This window comes from Ciconia boyciana, chromosome 13 (genome assembly GCF_034638445.1).
Source record: "Ciconia boyciana chromosome 13, ASM3463844v1, whole genome shotgun sequence".
Classification (NCBI taxonomy): Eukaryota; Metazoa; Chordata; class Aves; order Ciconiiformes; family Ciconiidae; genus Ciconia; species Ciconia boyciana.
Window position 1 is genome coordinate 17,710,219 of NC_132946.1, and position 21,810 is coordinate 17,732,028.

Below are 21,810 nucleotides of genomic sequence, written 5' to 3' on the forward strand. Positions count from 1 at the left end.
TAGAAAGAAACTGTGTGCAGTGGCTGGGTGAGCTGTGCTGGTGGGGATTTTAGAAAGAGGGAGCGCGAGGGCAGGTAATGGCATCACCGCTGCAACCAAAACACCTTCCCAGGGACAGGCTGAACCACAGGAGCAGGAGGAAAACCGCATCCATGTCACCTGCCCGGACACTCATCTGTGACCCCGCTTCTGCTGCGTGCCTCCAGCCACGGCTCTGCTATAGTCCTGTCGCAAATAAACTGCTATTCTTCCCCCTGTCCCACCACCTGGTTTCCTGTGTGGTAGGAGAGCAGCTACATTTGATTTTGCCCTCAAAGATGCAGAATCGTGCAGTTTCTAACAGGACCACACAACAGAGCAGATAACCAGGCTTTTCTGAGACTGGGCTTCGTCCCCAAGCCAGTGTCACAGGCACGAGGCTGCCCAGCTCTCCTGGGCTGGGCTGCACGCCGATTCCTGCTGGGGTACTTGAACAGCCTGTTCCCTTGTTTCATTCAAAATTGCACCCTGGTATCTGTCTGGAAAGCTACATGTCTAAAACAAAAAAAGAGCTTTTTCTAGCTAAAACAAGCTTCTGGCAGCCTGAGCGCAGCCCCCCCAGCAGCACTGCCCCGGGGGCCGGGGAAAGCTGTGCTGGAGGGAGGTCTGGCCAGCAGACGGAAGCTCCTGGCATGGTCAAACCTCCCTCCAGCAGCACCCGAGTCCCCTCATTTCCCGGTGCCCTTCTGTAAAGTGACCTGCAAAGCAAAGAAAAAGAGCTTCAGGATTTTCCCGCTCTTTTTCTGATGTTGCCTTACCTGGTTATTCTTGTGCTGCAAATTCAGTCCTCCATCCCAGGACTGTAGCTCTTGGCAGGGCTAGGACATAATCCGCAGTTGAAAATACAATCAAGTGAGAAAGCAAGTCATTTTTACTCTGATTTCTTTAATGTTTTTTAAATCAGGAATAAAAAAATCCAAGATGATCAGGCATTGAGATTCTTCAAGCACAAAATAACAAAACACTCATCTGTGCCCTCTCTGTTGGGAAAAAGAGGTAAAAAGGCCTCAGACTTCTTTTACATCCCAGGAGACCCTTGTGTGAAGTTGCTGTATGCTTCAATATACTCTAAGTCACCTTTCAGGCACTGTGAGAAAAATGAGAATGTGGTCCTCTTGATGGTGGAGAAAATAAAACCTGTTTTTGCTGGGTTGTTTCCCAAGCTACCCATTAGATAAATGCTGCAGGAGGGTATTAGCTTTACAAATAGCCCCTTTGTAGCTTGAGAGGCTGGGAAGGGAATCTGCCAGAGTGATTTGCTCAGAGGGGCTGGTGCAAAAAAGAAGGCAGGGTATGAAATTATAAGGTTTTCATTTGGCTGGTGTATGGACGTATCATACAGACACTTTGTGATCAGGTTTTTTGCATCCACTTTCTGCTCTTTCTTGCAAGTTGGACGTCAATTTTTGCTCCTCTAATCAGGGCTTCCCCCATTACCCAGCTGGGACAGATTAGTTTTCACCTAAAGGCTGTTTTCAACCCCGGGCTGCAACATTTTCTGCCCCCATCCACACGATCAGAGGTTTCTGTTTGCTGCTGAGGGCTGGCTCAGCTTGCAAACTCCTTGGTGTTATCATGGAAGAGAGTTTCATGAGCAGCCTTCTTCCTTCGCACTTTATTTAACATTGACCCTCAACTCAGCTCTTTGTGCTGAGCAACCTGGGGAAATCTAGAGCCTCTGTGTCTGGGGAAGGAAAATACCTAGGAATGTCACGTTCCCCATAATTACATTGCAGAGCAGCTCCCTCCCTGTTAATGCGCTGGCATTAGAGAAGAGCTCTGAGAGCAGAGTGCGGCACCCAGGATAAGCAGCAGCCCATGTATCAAGTAGAAGGGGTAATAAATCAACAGCCTGCGTTTGATCACTCAGCAGATAAGCAAGAGAAGCTACTTAGGATGAAAAAACATCCCCAAGCAAGTAGATTTCCAGATCTATCTCAGACTTTGCCTGACAGGTCAGGAGAGGAGAGACTGGGTTCTCATTTATATGCAGTGAAAAACAAGATTATTTTTCCACTCTCCATTAGCTCCCTCCAAAGCTGAGTGCCACTTGGCCTGCCTGAAGCCAGCACTAGGTGCTTGTTTCCCAGAATCCGCCTAATTTCAGGATGTCCAATTTAAGATGGCATGGCACAGCTTGATTTATATACAACATGACACTCCCTATATCCCTGGGAGCTGGAAGTCCAGATCATCTTCACTACAAGGCAAAGGGATCCAGAAATCATTTTTGGATCAGTTTTGGTGTGTTTTTCTGCAACACCAACATTTTGGCTCTTGGCCTACCTGGAGGGAAGGGTACAGAGAACAACCAGCCAAGGTGACAAGGAGAAAGAGTCAAAGTAGGCTTGGAAGGACACTATCACCAGTTACCCAATTTGCCCTTTTTGAGGAGCATCGCCAAGAAAAGCCCTGCTTTCACAGCTGAGGAATACAAGCCCTGCACAGCGCAAGGGTGAAGCAAGCCCTACGGGGCAAGGTCCCCCTCTCCAGGCTCTGGTCTTGGCACAGCTATGTTATTTAGCTGATTGCAATCACCATTTGAGCACCGCCATCAAAACTAGGGACACAGGGGAAATGAGAGCTCTTCCAGGATTATCCCAAGTACTCCTTACCTGTGGAGGTGCCACCTTTGCCCAGTTTTCGCCCCAAGCGTGGCTTTCCATCCTCCCCCGGTGCTGTCAGGGTGCTGCTTTCCAGCAGCAGCCGGTGGGATCATGGAGGTCTGTGCCCTCAGCCCCCGCCACGCAGCCTCGGATGGGCTCGGGGACCACCGCAGCCACATGATGGGGAGCCCAGTGGACACTCAGCTGGCAACGGGGCAGCAGGAGCCCTGCCGACAGCCACGGTGGGATGGGGATGGAGCCCTATCCTCTGAAAAAGAGAGAGGAAGAGCCCAAAGGGAAACACAGAAATAATATTCGCATTTAAACAGCGAGCAGCTGCTTCAGCGCACAACCTTTTATGCTGCCGGGAGAAGAAACAGCTTGCTTCAAAACCTTTTGGATTTATCAAACTGCAATGAAAGTCCTGAAGTGCTGGGAGCTGGGTTTGTCTTCTGTTCCCAGCTCTGCTTCGGTGTTAAACCATCTTCAGCTGAAACAGCCTCTCTGTGAGTCCCAGCTCGCAGGGGCAGTTGGGGTCTGAGATAAATAGAGCTTGGGGCTGAGCCAGCCTGGCAATTTTATGTCCCTGTGCTGGCACAAACCTGTGATCTCGGCAGCAGAATTAAGTGTTGCTCTGTTAAAAGGTGAGGGCAGCTGGTTTATGTTCAATACATCTAAAAATAGGTTTGTGACAAGGAATTGTTTGGAAGGGAAGCCATGGGGGGGCTTCAGGCAGGGTATGAGGTGCAGCCGGAATGGTGCCAGAGAAAGTGGGAGATCACTGGGGCGGCGCTGGGCACAGCTGGGGTGGCAGAAGATTTTGCGACCCACGTAACCCCATTACCTGCAGACGGGTGGGTCACAGGGCCCGGGGAGGGGCTGGCACTGCCGAGTCCTCCCGCGGGACCCTCGCTCTCCTCTCTCAGCAAAGCCGAAGGGATCCCAGCATCCAGCTTCATCGCCTGGTGGGAACCCCAGCCAGGCCAAGCCGGCACGATCGCAAGGAGAAGACGAGCAATAGCAGGGACATGCCTCATCTGGAAATAACCCTTTTCTTGTAACTACCTTTTTCTATTGCAAAAATACACTCAACTGTGAAATTGAGCCTAGAGGAAACTATTCCTCCTAGATGAACTCAGCATCGCTCCCAGCAGCTGTCTGCGCTGTGGCCATGCCACCTGCCTCTGTCTGGAGCGTACGGCGGAGGTAGGGAGACCTTATAACCTCTCTGCTGTTGAAGCAAAAGCTATTGCACGGCAATTATTATGGGATTTGGGGAATTATTATCCCCCCTCAGTTAGGTAACGAGGATCTCTGGCTCCCTGGGCAAGAGATAGATGGTTTTCTCTGCAGGCTGGGTGCCTTCATTGGCCGTTAAGCTGTTGGAAGATCTCTGATCACATCGGAAAAAAAAGCTCATGATGAGAATGTCTGTGCCTCTTTATGAGCAGAGGTGATATGCACATCCCGAAATCTCTCTTTGCTGGAGCTCCAGAAAATACATCACGTTGCCAGTGAGCCCAGGACCCAGCTTCAGGTTTCATTAACTAAAAGAGAAGTGAATGCCCCTCAAAACGTAGTCCAAAGCCTGTTGAATCACAGGAGGATGGCCTCCAGGGTGGGAGAGCTGCAGAGCAGGAGTCTGGGGTCATGCCTGCCTGCACCCCATCAGTAAATGGGTTTGCTAACACCCCAGCACTGCACATGGGTGCTCCGCTGTGTGCAGCACCCTCCAGTGAGTTGTGCAAGCCCCTGGTGCTGGTGATGCCCAGCAGAAAGGAGCCCAGCCAGTATCTGAGAGCTAAAAATCTTCTCTGTTCTACGGGGAAGCAAAGCTCCTTGAAGACAGAAATTGCCGAGGCAGAAGGTGTGGAGTCCGTACTGCTGCTCCTGGAGAGCCTCCCTGCAACAGCGAGAAATAAGAACAAAATAGGAGCAATAACCAGGGAACTACGCAGCCTCGACTTTTTATACCGATTAACTGGCCCTTCTATCATCAGAGGGAAAGTCACACACAGGCAGCCCTGGATTACACATAAAAATCCAAGGGGCTGTTTTGAGCCCAGCTCATGGGATCTATTGATACCTTTAGATACACACAACCCCAAACCCCCACATTTTTGTGAAGATTTTGTACATAAGCAGAAATCCCATGCCAGAAAGAGCCCAGAACAACAGCGTGTGCCGAGCTGCCCAGGCTTTTCATGTTCGAGCCTCAAAGGAGAGCTGCATTTGAGCAGAGGAGCCATCTCCCTGCAAACAGCAAGTGAAGAGAAGCACAGCGAACAGCAGCCGCTCCACTAACCCCAGCGTGCAGCCCAGCCTCAGCTCTGCCCGCTCCACCAGCTAACTGGGAAGCTCATGCAGTAACACATGCAAGGAACTGCTAAGAAGCCAGCAAGTCCATTTCTTACTTTATTTTCCCCAAAGCGAGGAGAAGGGGGGAGTTCTCCCAGCAAGCTGAAGTTAAAAGAGCCAAGTGTGCTGCGATACAGCATCGTGCCCAGCAGGCTGCAGCCTCAGAAACCTGTGGGCTTTGGTCAGGATGCTGGAGGAGATGCATCCTGACATCTCAACCAGTAGCTGGGATTCCAGGGTCCATCAACCCCACCTCAGGTGACCTGCCCCATGACACAACACAGCTTCCACAGGCTCAGTGCCTCTGTTTCCCCAGCTGTAAGCTCTCTTACATATCACAAGTGGGGTTGGCAACCTTGCATTATGTTTTTAAAGCCCCTTCAGGTCTGCTGACAAGAAGGAAATGCAGAGCATGCCTCACCCTGCAGTTCCAAGTGGCTTGAACCCTTGTGTGAGCATAACAGAGTCATGCAGATTACAGTCCTGACTAAAAATACATTTTATTCCATCCCACTATATCATAAGGTGGCAAAGACCCAACACCTGGGACAGCTGGAAGGCTGGGAAGGACCCAGAACACATCGCAAGACAAGGCAGCTTCTTAAGCTCCTAGTTATTTGTCTCTGTTTTGCAAAACGGAATGTCGAAGCTATAGAAAACACCTCTGTCTCAAAACAGCTGAGGGCCAGCACCACTTTTGGGGCATGCACACGTTACCCTGCCGCAGGAGCCCGCGCAGCATGCCCACCTTTGCTCCTCTGCTTGCACAGGGGGGCTTCGGAGATGCCCTCGGGCTGGAGGGAGCCAGGCAGCAGCAGCCTGCATGCCTTCACGGGCAGGACCTAGCCACTAGTCCTCAAAGCGACAGCAAATGTGCATTTTGGCAAGTAACGAAGAAGATATCTCCAGACTGCCCAGCTTCCCCCTGAACATTTTGGAGAACAACGTGCCTTCTGATCTGGTACAGCATTGCCTTAGCCCTGCAGAGCACATAAGTAGTTGGTGGGAGGCCCTGCTGAAGATGCCTTTAAGAGGTTACACCGGGGGTTAGCCCAGACCCTACCCAGCTGAATGACAATTAAGCTTAATGACTTTGAGCAGTGGTTTCGCCTGGAGTGGGGTCAGTAGGGATGGAGGTTGAAGACACAGGTCCTTGCTATGCCCAGGACCAGTGGTGGCTGCAGGGGACAGTCCCTGGCAGAGCCACCGCTGCAAGGAGCACAGCTTTGTCCTCCTCCATGTCCACAAGACCCCGTCTGTCCCGGGTATCGTGGTGGCCACTGGTCTGCAAAACACATCACAGGCGCTGGCTCATTTGTAGCCAAGGGGCTCCCGGCGGACATCTGGGAGGTGGGGTGGGATGGGGCCATGTCCATGTGTCCCCAGGCGTGCCCGGCTCTGATGACCGATGGGGAAAGGTGTCTCACCAGGACCGGCGGCTGCCCCGAATTGCTATCTCTCCCTGTTGGGAAATGCCAGAAATTGTCAATTTTCATCCCAGCTGGGTGCAAAGGTGTAATAGCATCATTTGGGAGTATAAAAAAATGTGAATGCTAAGACGTTTGGGAGACAACCACGCAGACACCGTATTTGTAGAGTGCTTTGAACCACACACTTCTCCAGGAGGACTGCCAGTACATTACTGGGGTCATCCGTTTATTACTAATGCCCTCGTAGAGGCAGGTGTTCCTGCCATGAGCACCACTGCCCCGCAGCGCAGGATCCAGCATTACCAGCTGCCTTTTTAACGGCTAGACCTGGCCTTTTTGAACAGGAACTGGAAAAAGAAATCAGAAAAATCCAGATGATGATGTGAACACAAGTCTATGGAAAGATCAGAAACCAATCCCAGCTGCCGGTCGGAGGAGATGATCTGGGAGAGATGCGATCAGAGGGAGGCCAGCAGCTGCCGTTTCCACTTCATCCACGTTGTCTCAGCTACTCGGAAATACGTTTTCGTGCACTGGCCGAAGAATTTGCATTTGATTTAAAATTGATTCATTGGGAGAAAACTTCTGGGTTTGCCTTCCCTGCATTTCAGTGGGACAAAATGAAACTCAGGGAGAGCGGACCCAGAGCCAAATGGTTTCTGATGTTTCAGAAAACAGCCTTAGCCTCTGCTGGTGCTGGAGCTCTTTGCAATTTGGCCACAAAGGCCCGCAAAGCCTCCCAAGAGGATTGCAGCAATGGGGAGCCTGTGATTTTGCAGACCCAGCAAATCGAGGCATGACGGAGGGAGAGGTTTTCAGAGGTCAGGTCCAGCCATCGATGAAAGAAGCAGCTTTGGTGCAGGACGTCCGTACAGGAACATCACCACCCCGGCTGCTCTCCTCCGGCCAGCCTGAGCCCCTCCAGCCATCGCTCACGGCTGACGGGGAGGACAAGCGGTGGGGTGCAGGGATGCCTCGGCTCACGCCCCACATTAAAAGGCGAGTGAAAGAGCAGGGCAGAACGTGCTGGCAGGGGGGACTGTCCTGCTCCAAACCCACCTGTAGCTGCCCTGCCGGGGACAGAGCGGGGTTTAGCTGGTGGGACATAGCCACAGCAGCCCCAGCAAACCCCACCTGCAGCGGCCACTGTTTAATCTTTTATTCCTGGCACTGCCAGCCTGGAAACCTGCTCGTGTCCCCTCTATTTCTGGCAAGCAGCTGTGCCCTGTCCACAGGGCACACGGCGGGAGGCCATGCCTCTGCCCAGAGGATGACAAAGATGCTGCCCCTTGCTCAAAGCGGGGGGCAAAGGGATTTTTTTTTTTTTCCCAAAAGGATTTTTCCAAAGTCAGCTTCAGGGCTGTGTTTCACCTTTGGAAAGTCATCTGCATTTCTGCCCCGGGGGCTGTAAATGCACCTGGGCGCAGAGCAAAGCACAGCTCCAGCCCCAGCCTCAGCCCCTCGTTCGTCACGCCCACGCGGGAAGGTGTCGACCGCCCTTATTTCCATGCCAGCGGGTGAAAAGGAGATGCTGCTTTCCCAGGATGTGGCTACACCGTCAGCCTGGCCAGAAAGAGAAGACAGTCAAGTGATAGATCAGGCACAATTCTGCTTAAATAGGTGGTAATAGAAGAAGTTGCAACCAGGCTCCTAATAGGCAGGAAGGAAATAAAAGATGCAGCCTCGTATCTGTTCCTTGAATTCCTGATGCGGGGTGTACAGTGACCCTGACGTGGAATATGGATGCTGCGCTGCGGGCCGAGGCTTTACATATGGAGGAGGGCAAGCTGTGCCCTTCAGCAGAGGACGGGTACAAAGAGTCCAGCTCCGGGGCAGGATGTGAATATAGATGATTTTCAGAGAAGTTCTTGATCTTATCGTTTAAGCCTTCCTGCTTGAATAAGGTGAGAAACACAAAGGAAACTAAAGGGACTTGGTCAGCGTTGAATACAGACCTAGCAACCTGCGTGCCTGGGGGCTCTCTAGAAGGACGACATCTGCTGAGGGTTTCTCTGAGTAAGTGCCAAATTCAATAGTGCCTTTATGAGCTGGGAACAGTCATTTATCACGAGCATGTGGCAACGCTGCGCTGAAGCACCGGCTTGGAAGTGACCTTTGCTGTGAAACAGTGTGGATGGAGTGGGATCCCTGGGCTGTCACTGCCCGAGGGGATGAAAACGGGGTGGAAATGGCATGGAAACGCTGTGCAAAACCCCGAGCTCAGAGCTCCAGGTTCCGTACGACCCCTGCAAGGTGCTGGATTGGGGCACCCTCCAAGGCCTCTCTTAGGATGTGACTTGCAAGCTTCTTCCTTCTCTGCTCAAAAGAGCATCTCTCCCTGCCCCTCCAAAGTCCTTTGTCCCCCAGTATCTCTTGAAACCAGCATTTATTGGGAATAAATGTCCAAGCAGCTGATTCTCTACAAAATCCCCTAACTGGTCCGAAATGGGTGGGATGGCAGCGGTGTTTGGCTGATTTCTGGCTATGGACAGGTTGACATATCATCAATCTCTTTATAATCATATTGTAACAGAGACTGTAGCAATCAGGCAAATGCTCAGGCGTATAATATAGTATTAAATGTTACATTTCTCCTGGTCTTTACAGGAATAAACCCCAAAGCAGCGAATCTCCTGGAGGTGAGGTGTGATGGTCCAGCCCCGTGGTGATGCCCTTGCTGACTGGAGAGACTCTATGTTTCCCAGAAGGTAACTGGGCTGTTTCTCTGTGTCAGAAAGGCCAGACCCACCCCAAACCACCGCCCTGCAGAAAGAGGAAGCGCTCTGTGCCTGGGCAAAGCTCGGGGTCCTTTCTCTCCTGCATCAGAGTTTCAAGCAAGAAACAGCTTTTGCTTGGGTGCAGGCAACAGCTTCCGAAAAGAGCAAACCCTGGGGCAAGCCGCTCCACGCTTGCGTGGGTCTGCCTCTGCATCTCGTCGGGCTGCACTTTTGCAGCTATCTTTAATAGCACCATCTGCTGATATTAAAAATACTTTGCTTTTTAGTATATACAAAAGCCTTTGGTGCACCTGAGCTTACAGCAGCCTCCCAAGTCCGGCAGCAAGCGGTGCAGAATTGATCAGCTGCAATGAGTAATGTCCCTCCTCACACGGGTTTGTGGGCATTCACATGCTGATGAATTTCTCTACCTGGTAACCATCCGGCAGGCTTTTCTGAGAAGTTCACTGAATAATTGCAAGTCAGGATGTGTTGATTAGTATTTCTGTTCTGCGAATTACTTCTGTGTGGGAAGCAAAGCAGCATGATTAGCAAAGTCTACAAGAATACACACGTATGAATTTCCCCATCGGTAATGGCTAGATAAAATGAAACCTGCTTTCAGGACGTGTTTCTGCTGGTAAGCCTGGTAACTGTCCTTGGAGAAAGGGACTTAGCCCTGCGTGGTTGTCTGGTTCGGCATCTAGCCTGTGGTGGCACTGATGGGGGATGCTGGAGGATGCTCTCCTCTTCCTGAGCACCCCTGCAGCTCTCAGGTTGCCCAAGAGGCCCCAATACCTTCAGTGCATGAGACAGGTTGGGGCACTTTTCCCATCTCTAACAGAAAACCCTGCCTGTAACATATACATTTATTAACCGTCTCTCCTCGGTGACAGCCATGCAGCACAGCCAGCATCCCAAAACCCGCCCCAGCAGGACAGCAGCTGTTGGAGAGAGGGTTGGTGGTGGTCTCATAGGGTCTTACCCATTGCACAAGGAATTGGGAAGGTGTTTCAAGCAGCCGTGTCTCTTGCAGAGCTGCTGGGGCCTGGCCGAGCGCAGACAGGTGCTAAAATCCCCATCACGTGCTGATGGGCTGCCAGGATCACAGCCAAGAGGAGGATGCGGATGCACGTGGTCTGACTGCCAAACTGCCGATGGGAAATGCCCGTGCATCTCCCCCAAATGCAGGGCAGCAGTGAGGGGTTGTCCCTGGGTGGGGATGGGGGGGGACACACGGCTGTCCTGATGGTGGGCAGCTCAGCCCTGGGGAATGGAGCACCAGGCTTCAGCACCACGTCCATCCCAGCGATGCTTGGACCTAGATGCTGTCCCAGCCACACTCCCCATGCCTGCGACCGGCTCTGCAGCACCCCACGCTCAGGATCCGGCCCAGGCTGAGCCACAAGTGCTGCAGTCGCTATGGAGACCCTGCCTGAGATGCATCAATATGGAGAGGAACAGCTTGTTCCTCACGTCCCCATTCAAAGGACCAGTGAGCAAATCTCCTCCAGATGGACCCTCCACCTCAGCATGGTCCCCGCCGACCCCGCAGAGCCCTGCAGGGGTCGGCGGGGACCATGCCAGGTGATGATGCCAGGATGTTTGTGGTCCCTCTCTGGGGAATTGCAGCTCTGGCTCGCATACCTGCATGCTGGAGCCTTGGGCTGTCCCCCAAATTCAGCATCGCTGCAGGATGAGCCCAGCCCATGGTCCTGCTGGCATTAGATGGGTTCACGTAGGAACACAGGAAGGTCTACGGGGCAGCATGGCAAAGACACAGGGTGCCCGGGTCTGGGGAGGGGGACATGGCTGGCAGCATCCTCCATAGATGCTCCAGGACCACGTTATGGCTGTGTGGGGCAGGATGCGGCCCTGGGAGAGCCAGCACCAGCTCCGGCCCCGTGGCAAGGTGACATATGGGAGCAGCAGAGGACTCCCTCACACAATTCACCCCGAGACAAGAGTCCTAATCCCTCCAGGAGACCTTGTACAGGAGCTTTCTGACCCGCTGAGCATCCTCCTTGCTCCACATCCATTTGCAGCAGAGGACGAGGCCCAGAGCACAGCAGCCGAGTGATGCCTCTCCACTTTCCCCATCCACACTAAAGCCACCACGTGGCGACGTCAGCCCACAGGGAGAGGGACAAAGCCAGGACACGGCCAGCCGCAGCCCAGCGAGCGATGCCCGAGTGATGCCTGCCGCCTGCCCGGCGGGAACAGGTAGGACAAGAGGTGGAGGAGAAAGAGGAGAATCGGTTCTTTACCTGGAGCGACAAGCAGCCGGGGGAAGAGGAGCCAGGCTGCAAGCGGCAGCGAGGTGGCAGCTACCGACCGGGGCAGGGCGAGCCGGGGAGACCATCTGGAGCTCGGTCTGCAAAATGAGCCACGGAGCTCCGGTGAGTCACACTCGGCTGCCCGCTGTAACGGGGAAATAATAATTAAAAAAATCGCAGCAAAAAAGCAAAGTTTAAGTGCCACCATCTGCAAGGGGCAGCCCCGGACAGTGGTACGGGGGGGATCGGGCCGGGCTCGAGTCCTCATCCCTCTTTGTTTCCACAGGTGCTGCGGGAGGTTCAAAATCTTTGGGCAAAGTCACTTCTCATTTGGGAATTATATGCTTATGCAGAAAGCACTTGTCACTCTGAGAAAAATTTAACTGCCCACCAAGGAGGAAAACCACCAAATCTCCAGAAAAACTCCTTCAGCAGCATGGCTGGGTGACACCTCCTTCTCGTCCCCCTCTATCTCTGCTACTCGGCCATCGTTAGGGATGCTGAGTGATGCCAGCCGTTCTCCCTGTTAATAGTTGTTACATCTTCTTCCAGCAAGGCTGTTATGGGGGGAGAGCGTCTCTGTCCGCACCAGCTAAAGCTGCCTGCAGGCACACATGCTTATTTCTCATCACCCTTCGTGGCTTGTCACCCTTCCAAGGTTTCTCATCACCCTTCCAAGGTTTCCTTGGGGGCTAGCCATGGCACTGGGCTGTGCCCCGTCCCATGCACTTGATGATGCTTGTGCAGAGAAACCCATGGGAAACCCTCTTCTTTTGGGCTGTCTGCTGTCTGGAGGCTTGAGAGATTTCGGTCATGGTCCATCTTCCATCTCCATCCTTGGGGGCTGTCAAGACCAGACTGGGTAAAGCCCTGAGCCAGGTCCGACCGCAGAGCTCACCCTGCTGTGACAAGGGCTGGACTAGAGACCTCCCGAGGTCCCTCCTAGCTGGGATTACCCTACCATCCCATCATCTCCACCTCCAGCAGTGTTCCTCTGTCCTAATCTCAGTGGCATCACTCCCGTGTGAGACCAGCTGCCTCCTGCCACTGTTTCCCCACCTTACACTGAGGCTTGGGCCAGCCAGACCTTCCACAGCCCCTGTCCTTCAGCCAGACCTCGCCGGCTGTCCATCTTCAGTACCACGCACAGACATCCTCCTGCAAGCTCTGCCAGCACCTCCTCATCCCCGGTACCTGGATGGGGCTCCTGTCCCCTCTGCCCACCAGCCTGCCTTTCCTCAAGCCCCCGAGCAGGGACCCAGATGCATGGGTCCACCTAGAAATGTCCTGCACAGGGTTAATACAGGTGCCTAGGGCTTTTCATTAGGAGTTACCAGTTCTGGAGCATAATTCAGCCCAGCTCCCTCAGCAGGAGCTGGTGTCCATGTCCGAGGATTTTGCTACCTTCTGCCCAGGTGTTTCCATGACCTGCCGGGGCCACGCCAGCCTTGGGGTCACACCAACCTTGGGGCCACGCCAGCCTTGGGGCCACGCCAGCCTTGGGGTCACACCAACCTTGGGGCCACGCCAGCCTTGGGGTCACACCAACCTTGGGGTCACACCAACTTTGGGGTCACGCCAGCCTCGTGCCGGGACTTGGCAGGCTGTGGCCTCCCCCTATAGGAACCATATCAATAGGTGCTGAAGGAAACATTGCCATCCTTGGTATCTCTCCTGCAGCCACCCCTGTCTCCAAAGCCCTCCCTCCCAGACCGATTTCTCCCCCCGTTGCTGCTGGCCCAGGCTCCCACGAGTTTTGGCGGGAGGAGGTTGCCTTCTGCTGGGTACAGATGGACACAGCCCTGGGGAACGCAGTAGCTGGGGGCAGATGGCCCTGAAAGAGGGGGGACACAAGGGTCTGCACTGCAGAGTCTGAGAGTTCATCGCTCACAGCTCCTGGACCCCCCAGCACGAGCCCTGCCCACCCTGGGAGGACACTAGAGGGGTCCCAGCACCCAGGGGCTCCCCAGCACCCCGGCCCGCTGTGGAGCCTGCCGGGGGCCAGCAAGCGCAGCAGCGTCCCCGCTGAATGACTCTGCTGGCCCCGGGCACAGGGGAGGAGAGGGCTCAGCCGGGGGTGTCACCCTGGGAGCAGCAGGACAGGTTTGGGCTGTGTCACAGCCGAGCCAAGGCCACGGCCGCCGCACACCCGGGGACACGCGCAAGCTCCCGCAGGAGAACTGGCTCCTGGCACTCGTGCGTTACGTGCTTCCTCAGGCAGAGGCTGCTCGAATCCTGCCAGAAAACTGATTTATTCTCCCAGTCCCCTCAGAAACGCCGAAGAGGCGCATTCCCTGCCTGCACCTACCGGGCAGCTTCCCGGTGCCTGCCCCTGGCCCTGCTGCTGGCGACGGGGACCCTCCGCAGTGCAGCCGCAGGCTGGTGGCTGGGCTGCGGCCCCCGACACCGCCGCGCTGGAGGGCGGGAGGGCAGCCAGTGCCGAGCCCGACGGCGGGTTTGCAGCGGAGATGCAGCCCGTCGCAGCGCGGCATCACCCCAGCACCTGCTTCCCAGTATGAACCCGTGTTGCTGTGAGCACACCAGTGCCCAGATGGGGTGCAGAACCCACGCCTCTCTGCTGCACCCGGGAGAGCCCTCACGGGCTTGGGGCCACTCTCCAGCTCAGCTTTCCAAGCAGGAGGAGCTGCCGGGGTGGAAGGGCCTGCTCCCCATGCACGGCCGTCACACCGCTGAGGGGTGCAAGGGGCTAACTTGCCCTCAAACACCGTCCCCCAGCTCGCCTCCCCTTCCCTAACGGGGCTTTGGGACCCTGCGGACAGACCCGCACCTCACCCGGGGACCTTCCAGCACCAGGGAGTCTCGGAGCAGGCACATCTGGCCAAAACCCACCCAGGCTCCACTCTTTAAATCTCAAGTGCATTATTTTTAGCTGTCCATCTGTACGCGTTGAGCAGGCTCACAAAAGCGCGATAATCTGCTTATAAGCAAACGCACGGGGTGGGGAGGCCCCAGAAAGAGCCCGGTGCCAGCTCGTGCTGAGAAAGGCAGCCGAGGGCTCGGCTTCCCCCAAAACAGCGCAACATTACCACGGGCTGCTCTGCTAACGGGTTATTTTTCACTCAGAATAACTAGACACCGCTCGCTTCGCTAGAGCAACAGATGCCACTCCTGACCCATCTGAATCGCTGTATCTGCTCTGAGCCCCCTGGAACGGTTGCGGGGTAAACATCCCATTTTTGCAAAATAAGTGCATTTTCTGATGCGTTCAGCCAGCAGCAGTTTCCGGGTATAAAGCGGGCATCCCGGGCATCCCACTGCGGGCAGGGCCAGCGCGGCCTCGTGGCACACGGCGGCTCCAGGCGCTTTTGCCCGCTGTGGCAGAGGGAGGCACGGCCGCGCTGGAAGGGAGCTGGGAGTCTGGAGGGGCTCCGCTGCTGGACTCTGGAGGGTCCCCAGGGGCTCTCAGGGAGGGCTCGCCCATCCTTTAAACCCCCTCCACCGGCTCCACTGATAGGAAAACCTCCTTCCCGGCCCGTCACCAGGCTGGACCTGAGCCCTGCCCTGCGCGGCGGCGGTGGGTCGGCACAGGCCCGCTCCCTCCCTGCTGCATGGACGTGGGGCAGCCGGGGAGGCAGCGGGACCAGGGCCACCAGGCTTGTCCCGCGGCTTGTCCCTGCCCTTGTGGTTTCCCCGCTGTCGGGGCCGGAGAATGGGACCCGTGTCACGGGCTGTGTCCCTGTGCCGGATCCAGCGCTGTCCCCAGGGCCACCTGCTCCTTGTCCCCAGGGGAGGGTGGCCCCCGGCAGCCCGTCCGGCCTGTGCAGGGCTCTGCACGGTGCGGGGCTGCCACCGTGCCGGCACCCCACAGCACCCAGCCCGGGGGACAGCCACCAGGATGCCAGACCTGGAAGGTGAAGGACCCCCGCGACTCTCCCTGGGGCTGCACGGCGGAGGGGTGCGGGGGGGGCTCTGGGAGAGACCGGGGGGCTCTGGAGCCGTGTTCCCATCCCTGTGACCCACAGTTTGCGGGCTGGCCCCTCATCCCCGTCCCCGTCCCCGTGTGATGCAGCCGGGGACCCCCAGTGGGGCTGGACCCGGACCCTCGTCCCCGTCCTTCTGTGGTGCCACGGGGGTCTCCGCGGGGGCCGTGCCGGAGCTCCGCGGGGGCGGGAGCGGCGGCGCCCGGGACCCCCCGGGCCCGTCGGGGCGGCCCGAGCCCCGGGAGGCGGTGCCGGCCCAGGCCCCCCCGGCGGGGCACGGCGCTGGCGGGAGGCGGCCGCGCCGCAGACGCCGCTCGCTCGCCGCCGCGCTCAGGTCGCGGAGCCGGGGCTGCCGGTAATAGCGGGGCTGCCGGTAGTACCGGCGCTGCCGGGGCTGCGGAGCCGCCGCCGCGCAGGGTAAGCGGGCGGAGGGAGGCGGCGGCACAGCCCGGACGGAGCGGGACCCCCGCGGGCACCGAGCGGGACCGGCCGGGGAGCCCCGGAGGGGCAGGGAGCGGGGAGCATCCGTGCTGGCCGGGGAGCACGGGTGGGCACAGACCGGGGGGTGTCCGTGCTGGAAGGGGGGGCCCGGGCTGGGCCGTCCAGCCTGGAGCGATGGGGAGAGCCCCGGGGGGCCCGGGCTGGGGCCGTCCGTGCTGCCCGGGGGGGCCCGGGGGGCCCGGGCTGCTTCTCCCTCCGGAGCCCCCCGGCTGGGCTGTGCGGGGCGGGGGACTGCGGCGGTGGTCTCTGCGAGCAGGAATGGGGCCGGGAGGTGATGGGGCGCGGCTGATTTGGGGGGTCCCCTCCTGGCTGGCAGGCAGCGGGGCGGGGGGAGGCACGGCGGGTCCCAGGGGAGCCCCCGGAGGGGTCCCTGCCTTCCCCGGGGTTGTCCCCGCAGCCCTGGCCCCTTCCCGGGGCTTGGTGGCACCCATGGGGTGCCGGGTGTCTGCCAGGGGGAGCAGCGGTGGCATGGGGGCTGTCACATCGGTTACCGGGATGGCTTTTGCTCCTCTCCGACTTCAGCGTCACGGGCCCTTCGCTTGCCAGCTGCGCGGGGGGCTGGCAGCGGTGGCGTGGAAGCTGGCAAGGCTCGGGCGAGAGGTGTGATCCAGTTATGCCCCCGCTCCCGGCTGCTCTGCCTGCTGCTTCCCGAGGTTTTGGCTCTGGCAGGGAAGTGACCCAGGGCTGTGGCAGCCCAGGACGTGCCTCTGGCTGGCACTCACACCCCAGTTCTCCACTGCCTCGGGGAGCACGCTCCTCATCCACACCGGCGTGGGCAGCCAGCAGAGCCATGCCATCCTCAGTTCTACACCTCTCGCCCAGGATCCAGGTCCCCGGCGCAGCCTGGAGACGCACCCTGGCACTGGGAGCACTGGCTGCAGGCCGGCGGGGGCAGCTATGAGGGACGTGCTCTGGTCTGGGTCCCGGCGGAGCCTCATCCATCTCGCCTGGATGTGCTTGTTCTCCTCGGTGCCGGTAAGGGGCAAGCTGGGTCCAGCCTATGGGGCAGTGGGGTTGGCACTACCGGCTTGGACCCATTGCGAACAGGCTCGGTCCTGGCTTCGTCGCGTGTTCATATCTGTCTCGAGGAAGCCGGCACACAGCAGTTCATCGGGGGGATGCAGGCAGCTGGCTTGGGGAGACGCCGGGTGCCGCGGTGGGGCGGGCAGGCCAGCACGGGCTCCGTGCCCTGGTGTGCAGCAGCCAGCCGGAGGCTCTGACCCAGCTCTGGGCTTGCAGCACGGCGGGGCCAAGGTGCTGGAGAAGACCTTTGAGGAGTGGATGCGGTACCGTGACGAGTGCTTGAGGAGGATGGCGAGTGAGCCCTACCCAGCAGGTACCTGGCTGTGCCCTGGCTCGGGATCAGACGTGGGGACATGCAGAGGCGGGCGACGGCCAGGGCTGGGGCTGGGGCTGGGTTTCATCCCTCCTCCAGCATCCTCTATGTTGGTCACCTGCAGAGGGATGAGTCGGGGGCTGCTGCGTGTCTCCACATCTCAGGTGGGATGCCCAGGGCGGGGATGCCCTAGGGGGCCGAGGCTGGCATGGGGCACCAGGGCCCCGTTCAGGGTGATGCCAGCCCCCTTGGAGGTGCTGGCAGCTGGCTGGGATGGCGGGGATGGATGTGGCCGTGCTGCGAGCGTCTGAGCATCGGCTTTTCCCCCCCTTGCTGCTGTTGGAAGGGCTCTTCTGCAACCGGACGTTCGACATGTATGCCTGCTGGCCCGACGGGAGCCCCGGCACTACCGTCAATGTCTCCTGCCCCTTCTACCTGCCCTGGTTTGAGAAAGGTGATGATGACCCTCTGCCACCCCGGAGCTGGAAGCCAGGGCTGAGCCATGCTGGGGTGGGGGGAGAGGCTCTCAGGGTTTTCCCTCCTGCCTGCTGCCAGGGGGGGAGGGACCCACGAGCAGACCGGGGGGTAAGGGGACATGTGGGGCATGGAGCAGACCCAGCTCATGCCCCGCTCACGCCTGCCCTGGAAGAGGGTCTTTGGGGCTGGGCAGAGTCCGACCCATCGTCCCAGGAGAGGGGTTTGGGGGAGCCCAAGGGGAACGTGCCGGTGCTTCGTGTCCGCAGTAAAACACGGGCTGGTGAGCCGCAGGTGCGGTGCCGACGGGCAGTGGGTGACGGTGAATGGCAGCCAGCCCTGGCGGGACTACTCGCAGTGTGAGGAGGCGATGGAGTCCGCCGTCGAGGAGGTGGGATGCCCCGGCCTGGCTGCTGGGCAGGGACGGGCAGGGGCACCCCGGCCGCGCGGGTGGGTGCTGGTCACCTGGGCTCACCGGCACAGCGATCGCCTGCAGGAGGGTGCCCGCCGGCTGATGGTGAGCTTCAAGGTGCTCTACACCGTGGGGTACTCGCTGTCGCTCCTGACCCTCGTCTCTGCCCTGCTCGTCCTCACCGTCTTCAGGTAGGAGAGCTGGGGGGGACGCAGTCCTGCCCCTCACCCTTCCTGGCTGGTGATGGCTGAGCCGAGGGGTGCCTCCGCCACCCTCCCGGCCCCCCGACACCCTCACTCTTGGCAGGAAGCTCCGCTGCACCAGGAATTACATCCATGCCAACCTCTTCGCCTCCTTCGGGCTGCGGGCAACCTCGGTGATGGTGAAGGACGCGCTGCTGGAGAAGCGCTGGGGCATGGAGGTGGTGCAGGTGGCCGACTGGGAGGCTCTGCTGAGCCACGAGGCAAGCGCTGGCCCCTGGGGGGGCCCTGCTCGATGCTGGGCTGGAATCAGGGGGCACCCTCGTCCCGGGGAGGGGTGTGCAGCCGGGTGCCGGTGCCCATGCAGCCCCAGGCACCCAGGGGGCAAGCTCCTGGGGTGCCCGTACACCTGCTGGGCAAGCTCTTGGGGTGCCTGTGCAACCTGTGGATGAGCTCTTGGGGTGCCTGTGCTGCCCATGCACCTGATGGACGGCGTCTCGGGGTGCCTGTGCAGCACTGCACCCAGTGGGCAAGCTCTTGGGGTGCCCATGCACCCACTGGACAAGCTCTCGGGGTGCCCGTGGGCGCAGTAGATGAGCTCTTGGGGTGTCTGTGCTGCACCATACGCCTGATGGGCAAGCTTTGGGGTGCCCGTGCGTGTGCTTCTGGCCTCACGGCGGGTCTCCCTCTCGCAGGCGGCGCTGGGCTGCCGGGCGGCGCAGGTGCTGATGCAGTACTGCATCCTGGCCAACCACTACTGGTTCCTGGTGGAAGCCATCTACCTCTACAAGCTGCTGATCGGGGCCGTCTTCTCCGAGAAGAATTACTACAGGCTCTACCTCTACCTGGGCTGGGGTAGGGGCCACCCAGGCGTGCGATCGGGACGGTGCCCGGTGTCGGCCCGAAGCAGCCCCAGGAGGGTGCGGGGTGGGGGCTCTGCTGACCCTGGGCGTCCCCACGGTGTCCCCCGCCCCGGGGCCGGTTTCTCAGCTCAGGCGGGTGCTTGGTTTTACAGGGTTTGCTGTGTGACTTGCAGGGACCCCCGTGGTGTTCGTGGTACCCTGGATGGCTGCCAAGTACCTGAAGGAGAACGTGGAGTAAGAGGGGAGGGATGGGGGGGTTCCACCGGGATGCTCAGCCCCGGGCTGGGGCTCGGGCGAGGCTGGGGAGTGGGACAGAGACTGCTTTGGGTCCCTGACCCACCTGGCTGGGGCTGGCAGGCTCTTGGCCACATCCTGCACCCCCTGGCACGGCGTGATGGTGTTCCTCTCCCTGTGTCCCTGGGCAGGTGCTGGGCGCTGAACGAGAACATGGCTTACTGGTGGATCATCCGCATCCCCATCCTGCTCGCCTCCCTGGTAGGGGGGCACCCGCCAGCCCCACACCTTTTCGGAGAAGAGCAGCTCAGGCCCTGGCTCCCGGCCCTGGGGGGGAAGGGGCAGCGAGCCCCAGGGCGGCTCCCAGCAGAGCCCAGGAGGCAGGGCTCGGCCCCCAAGGCACCATGCTAAATGCACCTGGGGGGGCTGTTTCTGCACCAGCTTGCTAACCCCCGGGCTCCGGGGGTCCATGCGGGGGGGGCTGTGCTGAGCCCCAGAGAAGGGGGCTGAGGGTGGCCCCCGCTGCTTCCTAGCCGGGATTTTGGGATGGCGGGAGGGGAGGAAGGGCAGCTCTGGGCACCCAGCGCCGTTGGGCTGCTGCAGCCTTGGCAGTACAGGGGGGTGTCATCTCTTGCAGCCCCCGAGGGTGTGTATCACGGCCAGGGTGGGCTGCAAGGGGTGGGGGTGCTGGGCTATGTGTGCCCCTGCACTGTCTCCCCCTCAGATCAACCTGCTGATCTTCATGCGGATCCTCAAGGTGATCCTGGCCAAGCTCCGTGCCAACCAGAAGGGCTACGCAGACTACAAGCTGCGGTGAGCTGGGAGGGAGAGGGGGGCCGGTCGTGGGTCCTCCCTGGTCCTGGGGCTGCTCTACTGCCACATCCACCCCACGCATCATTAAACGACCACCCTGAGATTAACTAAGAGCTCGTCCCTGCCTGCACCCGTGCCCCAGCCCTTTAGTGCTTGCTGCCGGAGGGGTCCCCTTATACTCTTTCAGGCTGGCCAAAGCCACACTCACCCTCATCCCCCTCTTTGGGATCCATGAGGTCGTCTTCATCTTCGCCACCGATGAGCAAACCACGGGCATCCTGCGCTACATCAAGGTGTTCTTCACCCTCTTCCTCAACTCCTTCCAGGTGAGGTGGGAGCGTGACATGTCCGTGCTCTGCCCTGAGCACAGCATGGAGCAAGAATTAGGGGGTCCCTCTTCCAGCTCGCTCTCCCCACCACGCCCCAGCCTGCGGCTGGGCTCAGGGAGGGGGACGCCGGCTCTCCCACCCCCAGCCCTGTTGCTGAGTGCGTGATGGTGCCTCCTGTGCTCTATGAGGCAGTGGTGGCAGGGGGACCTCGGCCCTAAAAGCGCCCAGAAATTGCCTGGCGAGACTAAGCCCAGCCCAGCCCCGGGAGAGGGGGTGGCGGTGGGGGCTCACTCCCCTGCTCTCCCTCCAGGGCTTCCTGGTGGCCGTGCTGTACTGCTTCGCCAATAAGGAGGTACGTACCGTGCCCGCTGCAGCTTCTCCTGCCCAGCGCTGGGGCTCAGCCCTGCCTCGGCCGGTGGCTTTGCCATCCCACCCCTTGCCTGCTCGGTCTGCAGGGAGCGCACGGCCAGGGAAAAGCCCACGCTCTCTCCTCCACCATGGCAGGTGAAGTCAGAGATGAAGAAGAAGTGGCAGCTCTGGAAGCTCGACCACCCAGTGCTCTGCTGCACCCAATGATGCGGCGACCGGCCCCGCAGAGCCAGAGGAGAGGGGCTACTGGCTGCGACGGGCACGGAGGCCCAGCCTGGAGGGCAGGGGGCTGCGGGGAAGCCGTGCTGCGGCAGCACCCACCCGGGATGGCCAGGCTGGGACCAGCGCCTCAGCTGTGCCGCAACTGAGAGCACTGGAGCTGCTGGAGGGAACGTCCCCCGGCTGCGGTCCGAGGGGGAGGCAGGCACCCTTGGCTCTTGCCAGACATCGCTGCCCCCTCCGAAGAGCCTCGCCTCGCGTGGGCGTGGTGAGCTGCATGGGGAGGTGTGCTCGCTGCTTTCTGCCGCTGCCTGAGCTGCCTGTACACCGTCAGCTACCGCTGTTGGCATCCACCAGACGCGCTCATGGGAAACCCCCTTCCTGCCCACACCAACCTGGGCATCTGCAGGAGGGGATCACGGTGGCTGGGGAGGGAGCCTGGCCATCACCATCAGCAGAGGTCAAGCAGCGGGGAACGGGAGACACTGCTCAGCCCGGCACCGCTGCACAGACCTGCTGCCCCACGGCCCAGAGGAACAAGCCCACCTCCTGCTGCGCCCGGGGCCATGCCAGCACTGCTCCCATCCAGGGCATCACCTTCACGCTCTCCTTGCCCTAGGCAAGGACCATCTCACCAACATCCTGAGAGCTCCGAGACATCCATCCCAGAGTTGTCCCGCAAAGCTCCTCTTC

At 59.2% G+C, this 21,810-nt stretch overlaps 1 protein-coding gene across 1 annotated transcript; it reads left to right on the plus strand.

Annotated features, from left to right (window-relative positions):
* The first annotated feature begins 16,765 nt into the window (after positions 1-16,765).
* Positions 16,766-21,105, plus strand: LOC140659027 (glucagon receptor-like). The gene is made up of 13 exons (XM_072878204.1): positions 16,766-16,843; positions 17,108-17,204; positions 17,551-17,658; positions 17,948-18,069; positions 18,175-18,281; positions 18,397-18,553; positions 18,986-19,145; positions 19,327-19,387; positions 19,579-19,648; positions 20,112-20,200; positions 20,388-20,526; positions 20,840-20,881; positions 21,034-21,105. The coding sequence occupies exons 1-13, from the start codon at positions 16,766-16,768 to the stop codon at positions 21,103-21,105; spliced, it is 1,302 nt and encodes a 433-aa protein (XP_072734305.1).
* Positions 21,106-21,810: the final 705 nt, after the last annotated feature.